At 40.3% G+C, this 9,176-nt stretch overlaps 1 protein-coding gene across 1 annotated transcript; it reads left to right on the top strand.

Annotated features, from left to right (window-relative positions):
* Positions 1 to 3,275: 3,275 nt before the first annotated feature.
* On the top strand, positions 3,276 to 3,813 carry LOC139148714 (histone H3). Its single transcript, XM_070720190.1, has one exon. It carries the CDS (start codon positions 3,304 to 3,306, stop codon positions 3,712 to 3,714), a length of 411 nt encoding a protein of 136 aa, XP_070576291.1. The 5' UTR covers positions 3,276 to 3,303; the 3' UTR covers positions 3,715 to 3,813.
* The last annotated feature ends 5,363 nt before the right edge of the window (positions 3,814 to 9,176 follow it).

Consider the following 9,176-nt stretch of genomic DNA (forward strand, 5'->3'; position numbering starts at 1 on the left):
TTTCACGGCGTCATCGTAACCCCCATGCGTGCATGGTAACTTGTTAAACGGTCATTGACACGGCGCTCGATCACGATCAACATGATCAAAGTCGCGGCCACAGATGTGCCGCTCGGCTGGTGTTTTCAACACCTTTGTACATGCCAATTGATTAATGTAAACTCGTCAATCAACATGAGAAAGTCTATTCAGGACTAAAAACTATGTTGATAAGGCTATTTTGGGCTGATGTCCCATACCAATGAATATACACTGAGCTGTCAAGTGGGGCTGTCAATCAAGGGTGTCGGGAAAAATCTGAAGCGTCACGGCGATCAAGGCAAGCGTCACGGAGACGTGATGCTTGAAGGAGCTAGGGAGAACACTGTAAGTTACCATTTCTCTTGCTGTTCCCTTGCACTGGGCGTAAATGATGAAGAACGTCAGCATAGAACTTTGATAGTGAACCCGACTCCTGAGCTCTAAAAATTATGAGCGCTGAAAGGTCAAAGTGTCCGCTTTACACTGCGTGCATTTATACCATCATTTTGAACAAAAAACTTAACAAACAATATACAATGCGTACTGTACACTCACAAATATTTCTTTGACCTCAACTCTTTAGAATATTTAGAATTTCTGAAAATGAAAATGAAGGAGAACTTTATTTATTGAATAAAATGAAGGTTTATTTTTTCCCGTGGCATTGATATAGATACTGCCTATGTGCAAATAGAACTGTAACTTTTCTATCAGTAAGATAGGTCTTTTGATCTCGTCTCGTCTGGTCTCGGTCCGCGGGTTTTGCGACTCGCCTACGGTATACGGTATCAATAAGCTTTGGTGGAACAGAAGGATCGTGCTGATCCAATTTGTTATGCATTATTGACCAATCAGCGTACTCATTCTGTAAGCGTTAAGTATTCTAACGGCGGGGCCAATCATTTCTTTCCGCGCCAGTTTTGAGTTGTATAAATACAGTCCCTTCTTCAGCACAGCATGCAGCCTCAAGTTAGGGACGGACCATTAGATCTTGGGAGGGGGGTGGTCAAAAACAGAAAAAAAAAATTTTCAGAGCAAAAAGTTAGGAAAAAAAAAATCTTCAAACTAGTTTGCAAAATAAAAAAAAAATAAACAAGAAGACAAAGGCGTAAAAAAAAATCTGCAAAAGTCTTTAAAATTTTGAATTTTTTTTAGATTTTACCGACAGGAAGCAACTTTCTGTATTTTTTAGTACATCCTCCAGGCACATTTTTAATTTTAATTTATACATTTAGAGTGACTGTATCCCTTATACTGGAAGTTGTGATTATCTTATCTTTTCAGGAGTTTTGTATTCTGATCACTTGAAAATTATGAAATTATAGAGCCTGTTTTCTACTTGTTTCCTGCGTACAAACCAAGCAGGTACACTAGGTAAAACATTGAAACTATGGTATGGTTGTCAAGACGATAGTTGTATTTGCCTTTTAAGATCAAGGTAAACAGATGCAGGCCACATCAGTTTCATTTTTTTCACAGCATTTTATTGCAATGATGAATGCAAGAATGGGTGAACAAGTAGAAACACGTCAATAATGATAAAACAACATATCAAGTCATTATGTATTATTTTGCTTTAAAAAGGCATTTTCAATTCTTTTTTCTCAAAAAACAGCATCAAAAAACAACAGCAACATATGTTTTAACATTCAACAATACACTACGTAGAATGCCATCTATCCAACAAATCCAAACACAAAAACACACAAAAGGGTTGAACTTTGAAAATTTCTCGATAGCACATACTGAATAAATCTGCATGAATAATCGTTTTTGTGTAGCAAATTTCAAAGAAATTGGACAAGCCCTTTCAGAGAATACAGATTTTTTGACCATTTTTTGGCATAAATTGCCCTAAAAAGACAAATATTGAAATTTCAACACATCTATACACATCCAATCAATTTGGACATGCTGCTACATAGAAATAGATGTTTTGATCAAAAAAGGGCAACAATTGCTCTAAAAACACAAATATGCAAATTTAACTATATTATTTAGCTTATTTTAGCTTCTCAGCTTGTCAAAATCAATTGTAAATCATGAGATATGCATGAGTGGTGGGGTGAATGTAGGCATTTCACCACTCAGTAGAAAGGGAAGCCAGGAAACCAAAATAGTCAATTTTCAAAACTATAGGAAGCTACTGAGGAGCAAGAAGACCATGTTTCAGAGGAAGATGTGTAATTCGAAAAAAATGCTCGCAAAGTGCCACCAAATAACACCATTTTTATCTCTATTTTTCAAAAGCTCCAACAGCAGCAGGGGGACACCCCCTCCTGACCTCCCCCGCAAAAATACTCCCCAAGTGCCACCAAATAACACCATTTTAATCTCTATTTTTCAAAAGCTCCAACGGCAGCAGGGGGACATCCCCTCCTGACCACCCCCCGCAAAAATACTCCCCAAGTGCCACCAAATAATACCATTTTAATCTCTATTTTTCAAAAGCTCCAACGGCAGCAGGGGGACACCCCTCCTGACCACCCCCTGCAAAAATACTCCCCAAGTGCCACCAAATAATACCATTTTAATCTCTATTTTTCAAAAGCTCCAACGGCAGGAGGGGGACACCCCCCTCCTGACCTCCCCCTGCAAAAATACTCCCCAAGTGCCACCAAATAACACCATTTTAATCTCTATTTTTCAAAAGCTCCAACGGCAGCAGGGGGACACCCCCTCCTGACCACCCCCCGCAAAAATACTCCCCAAGTACCACCAAATAACACCATTTTAATCTCTATTTTTCAAAAGCTCCAACGGCAGCAGGGGGACACCCCCTCCTGACCACCCCCTGCAAAAATACTCCCCAAGTGCCACCAAATAATACCATTTTAATCTCTATTTTTCAAAAGCTCCAACGGCAGGAGGGGGACACCCCCCCCCTGACCCCCCCCCGCAAAAATACCCCCAAGTGCCACCTAATAACACCATTTTAATCTCTAGTTTTCAAAAGCTCCAATAGCAGCAGGGGGACGCCCCTCTCCTGACCTCCCCCCCCCCCCCCCCGTGACCGCTTGCGTGGCCGCTTATGGTGCTTGGCACCACATCTTTGCCCTCTTTATCTTCAGACAGCGACGAACTAAAAAAATAATTATAAATCTGAAAATTTACTCTGAAAAAAAAAATTTGCACAGCTAATCTCAATTGGAAAAAAAAAAATTCAGAAATTTACAATAGTAAAAAAAAAATTTTCACAATTTCATTGTGACCACCCCCCCCTCCCAAGGTCTAATGGTCCATCCCTTAGTCAGTACAGTTGAGCGAAAGGTATCGAGAAACATGGCGCGTACCAAGCAGACGGCACGTAAATCTACCGGCGGTAAGGCACCTCGTAAGCAGTTGGCCACCAAGGCAGCCCGCAAGAGTGCACCGGCCACCGGTGGTGTGAAGAAACCTCATCGTTACAGGCCCGGAACCGTCGCTCTTCGTGAAATCCGTCGTTACCAAAAGAGCACTGAGCTTCTGATCCGTAAACTTCCATTCCAACGTTTGGTCCGTGAAATCGCCCAGGATTTCAAGACCGATCTTCGATTCCAGAGCTCTGCTGTCATGGCCCTGCAAGAAGCCAGCGAAGCCTACTTGGTGGGTCTCTTCGAAGATACCAACCTGTGCGCCATCCACGCCAAGCGTGTCACCATCATGCCGAAGGACATCCAGCTCGCCCGCCGTATTCGTGGCGAGCGTGCCTAAACAGTATGCCAAGCATACACAAATCAAACGGCCCTTTTCAGGGCCACCACATTTTCCAAAAAGAGAACTGCCGTGACCCAAACCATAGACCCTCTATCGTCTATGTATGCCCTTGCTGCGAAAACGAGCCCTGCCACTCCTTGACGTGTTCTGCTGGGAGTGGGGCTACCCGAGTGGCAGAGGCTACGGATTCGCAGCAACCATGCGCGCGCGCCCAAGCTTAGCTTTTCTTTTCTACAGGTCACTCACAGGCGTTCCTTAGCTGGGTAGTCTGCTAAATAGATAGATTTTCGGCTCTATCGATCCCGTAGTCGATATGCCTGCAGGCCTGTGAGGTCACTCAATCCACACATGCTCTTTTTTTGTAGCACCCAATCTCTTTATCACCAGTAGTTGCTGCAATGCCGAAGTCCCTAGTGTTCGGAGAAAAATGCGCAACGTCATTTGGTGTAGCATACATTTGTGCAATATGCAAATGCTGGGCGTGTTCAACGCAAAGGGGAGATGCGCGTAATGTTTCGTTTTGTTTCATTTCGAGTGTCTATGGTTGAACCATAGGGGAAAGAAATTAGTCCCCTTGGGTGGGGAGGGAGTTTTGTTGTGTGCAACGGTTTACCATATTTTATTTTATTAATTTTGACTGTGATATTTCAAATAAAGTTCAAGTCCAAACCGTCTGACTGCTTTCTTTGTTACTACAAGTAATTTCATTAATTTTGACTGGTATTTCAAATACAGATTTCGACTCCACACCGTCTGACTGCTTTATATATTACCGACAAGTCCTTATCTTCTCTCCAACTTGTGTATACGCCACTGTAATTACTCCGAAAACATTGCAAACTTGCTAATCCGCTGTCGGTATCAGCGGATTAAGTGATTGAGTCAACACCACAGCCGTCCCATTTCACTACGTGTGGGACGGCTGTGGTGTTGACTTAATAAGGAGAGAACCATTTGATTTCTGGGGGGGGGTATGGAGGATTTTGAGAAAAAAAAAATTGTCACCAGGTGAGAGAGAAGAAAAAAAAATTGATCCTGTCATAACAGACAAGAGAAAAAAAATTGTCACAATGCACCAGAAATAAGCAAAATTTGGAAACCTTATTCTCATGTATTCTTTACCGGCGCGCCGCCATAGGCGGCGCAAATGTTTTACCACAAGCAATTCTTATGTTTCTTTTCCCAGCACTTATGATATAAGCATGCACTACATGGGTCTACTTTACACCTCAGTACACTCAATGTTTTCCTTCCATTTTCTGACCCAAGAAATCGTATTTCAGGATTTCTGTTGCCATATCTCAATAGCATAGGCACTATCTAAAGGGGACTATTTGACTTCTAGACCTGTAAATTGTGAAAATTTAAAACACAAGACAGGAGTCAATAAACTAGTGTTAAAACCAATATTATTTTCTCAATATGAATTTGTTAGAAAGATGTACCTTGACAATGAAAAATTGAGGAACAACAATTATGATGAAATACAATGTGTGAGCCTTGTTTTTCTGACCACAAACACCGGATCGCAAACATACCATATTCAGGCTTTTCATTAGAAGCTGGCAGCTGGAGAAATGACACAAGAAGGTCACCGATTTTACGTTCCTGTATATTCATTTGTCTTCAGTCTCCAGCCAACAGAACTGTTTTTCACAAATGTATTGTCATTGTTTGGTTGTTGAATGTTGTGACTCAAACACTGATCATGCAAAAAATGTAAAAAATATAAGTGTTCAATGTCATTTTCAAACAGTTTTATCGAGTGCAAAATAAACTGAAACTCCTCTCAGATTGCATCATTAAACACATCAGTTTCTCAAAATTTCCAATACGAGAGGGGGAACCCCCTCTCGTTGCTCTCCCCCTTGGGGTATTCTAATAGTTTCACTTAGTAAGCAAATTAAAAAACTCTCAGATTGCACCAGACTGCACCATTGCACACATTAATATCTTAAAAATTCCATGTAAGATAGGGGAAAGCCCCTGTGACACTTCCCCCTAAGCCTCTCTCATGTTCTCCCCTGTACTTTCAAATTCTGCCCCGTCAGATATCCTAGTGAAAACCCTGTCATAATATCCATCCAAATTAAACAATATACTATATGGTTAGATACTGCGTGATCTTTTATATTTTTTATTTTATTGTGACTTTGAATTTCATTTTGATGTGTTCACCTTTTTTGAACCATCATGAGATAACTGATGATAGTCTAGCAGGGAACATCAAGATTTGAAAGGTCTTTACTGTTGCTGTAATTACATGTATTGGTATTTAACTTTTCTAAGTGGGGAATGGTCAAAATTTCAGAGTTAGAGAGGGAGGTTACTTAAATTCATCATGGTTGGTGAAGGGGGGAGGGTCACTCGAAATTTCGGAGTTTCAGGCCGTCAATAATGACGGCTCCCTTATATACAACACATTACAAACTTGATGACCAATAAAAAAAAAATTGCACTGCTACTCCATTTGGAAAAAAAAAATTGATGCAGGTCTGACAGTAGAAAAAAAAAATTGCTGTCACTCTAACAGGAAAAAAAAAATTGCTCCCATACCCTCTTCCTCCATACCCCCCCCGAAATCAAATGGTTCTCCCCTAAGCTAATCCGCTGATACGCTCAGTCATTAACAAGTTGGCAATGTTTGCGCAGCAATTAGAGTGGTATGTGCACTGGTTGAAGAGGAGATAAGGAAGTGGAAACACAGTCAGACAGTTTGGAGTCGAAAGCTTTATTTGAAATATCACAGTCAAAATTAATAAAATCAAATATTAAAGGTAAACCGTTGCACAAAGAAAACCTCCTCCCCGCCCCAGGGGACTTTCATCTGCCCCCTGTGGTTGAACACGTCCAGCACTTGCATATTGTACTAGTGGGTGCGCTACAGTACACTGGATGTTGCGCTTAGGGATGGACCATTACATTAGATCGTGGGTGGGGGTGGTCAAAAACAGAAAAAAAAAATTCAGAGCAGAAAGGAAAAAAATCTTCAAACTAGTTTGCAAAATAAAAAAAAAAAATAAATAAGAAGACAAATGCGCAAAAAAAAAAAATTGCAAAAGTCTTTTAAATCTTGATTTTTTTTTAGATTTTACCGACAGGAAGCAGCTTTCTGTATTTTTTTAATACATCCTCCAGGCACATTTTTAATTTTAATTTATACATTTAGAGTGACTGTATCCCTTATACTGGAAGTTGTGATTATCTTATCTTTTCAGGACTTTTGTATTCTGATCACTTGAAAATTATAAAATTATAGAGCCTGTTTTCTACTTGTTTCCTGCGTACAAACCAAGCAGGTACACTAGGTAAAACATTGAAACTATGGTATGGTTGTCAAGACAGAAAGTTATATTTGCCTTTTAAGATCAAGGTGAACAGATGCAGGCCACATCAGGTTCATTTCTTTTCACAGCATTTTATTGCAATGGTGAATGCAAGAATGGGTGAACAAGTTGAAACACGTCAATATTGATAAAACAACATATCAAGTCATTATGTATTATTTTGCTTTTAAAAAGGCATTTTCAATTCTTTTTTCTCAAAAACCAGCCTCATAAAAACAACGGCAACACATTTTTAACATTCAAGATTACACTACGTAGAATGCCATCTATCCAACAAATCCCAACACAAAAACACACAAAAGGGTTGAACTTTGAAAGTTTCTCGATAGCAAATACTGATAAATCTGCATGAATAATCGTTTGTGTGTAGCAAATGCTGAATGACAATTATCTGAAGAATTTTTGCAAATTTGCAAACAGCTTCTCAGCTTGTCAAAATCAATTGTAAATCATGAGATATGCATGATATTTGGTGGGCTGAATGTAGGCATTTCACCACGCAGTAGAAAGGGAAGCCAGAAAACCAAAATAGTCAATTTTCAAAACTATAGGAAGCTACTGAGGAGCAAGAAGACCATGTTTCGGAGGAAGATGTGTAATCTGAAAAAAATGCTCCCCAAGTGCCACCATATAACACCATTTTAATCTCTATATTTCAAAAGTTCCAACAGCAGGAGGGGGGACACCCCCCTCCTGACCTCCCCCTGCAAAAATACTCCCCAAGTGCCACCAAATAACACCATTTTTATCTCTATTTTTCAAAAGCTCCAACAGCCCTCCCCCATGACCACTTGCGCGGCCGCTTGTGGTGCTTTGCACCACATCTTTGCCCTCTTTATCCTCAGACAGCGACGAACTAAAAAAAAAATTATAAATCTGAAAATTTACTCTGAAAAAAAAATTTGCACAGCTAATCTCAATTGAAAAAAAATTTTTTTTGAAATTTACAATAGTAAAAAAAAATTTTCACAATTTCATTGTGACCACCCCCCTCCAAAGATCTAATGGTGCATCCCTTAGTTGCCGTGAAATAGGGACTTCGGCATTGTAGCGCTACTGGGCCGGGTTATAGGTGATCATTTGCCCTCCTTACGTCGGGCATATTGTCTCCTGCCTCTTGGGTACATAGTTCCTAGCACAGTCCCTATGGCGATGACCCAAACCCGTTCGATACACGCTGCAAGTACGGCTGCGATATCACAGCTACATAGTTCCGTGTTTGGGGTAGGCCTATGTTTTCATAACATGCCTCGCTAACGGTTGTCACTCCAAATATTTAGTTGATGAGAAAACTATAATCAAACTGCTTCCTTTCCATCTTAGACGAAAATCCGTTAAAAATGGAACGGAATGGCTCATTGATATATTTGATGTACTTGATATATATAAATTTTAAATTTTCTGAAAACCTGATATTCTACGTAAAACATGCAACTTTAGTATTTTTACATCCAAAGGTTGACTCTCAGTTGAAAGTTTAATACTTCCCCCCCCCCCGGTCACTTTCAGTCGAAAGTTGTATACTATGATATCATAGACAGAAGATCCCCCCCCCTCCACTGCCTATGATCCTGAGGAGCTCGCGACGCGACGTTCCACATACGAGGTATGCAATAAAGCACACTCAGCGATGGTATACCACGAGATTTTGACCAGTTCACGACATATATGCACGAGCGATAGCGAGTGCATATATGAAGTGAAATGGTCAAAATCGAGTGGTATACCGTCGCTGGGTGTGATTTATTGCTATTATATCATAACAGTATATTGAAATTCTGGCGTGGAACGTCAAAAAAGGACTTTTCCTCAAGCTGAGAGCTAGCGCGTATGTCAGCTATGGTATATCGCCAATATACCACGGTTCTTTTCGCGTCTCGACCAATCAGATCGCTGTATTTGCACCATCAATATACTGGTATGATATAATATATATTATAGCCCTAACATGGGACTGCGCCCGAGGGTACGTGACCTTAACGACGGCGATTTGGTCTCCCCGAGGGTACATAGTCCCTTATTAGTCCCTTATTACATGTCTCTGTTACACAGTTTCACTCAAAATATTTACGTTTATTAGCAAATGAAAATCAAATGCTTTATTTCCATATT

Source organism: Ptychodera flava, chromosome 13 (genome assembly GCF_041260155.1).
Source record: "Ptychodera flava strain L36383 chromosome 13, AS_Pfla_20210202, whole genome shotgun sequence".
In the NCBI taxonomy this organism is placed as follows: Eukaryota; Metazoa; Hemichordata; class Enteropneusta; family Ptychoderidae; genus Ptychodera; species Ptychodera flava.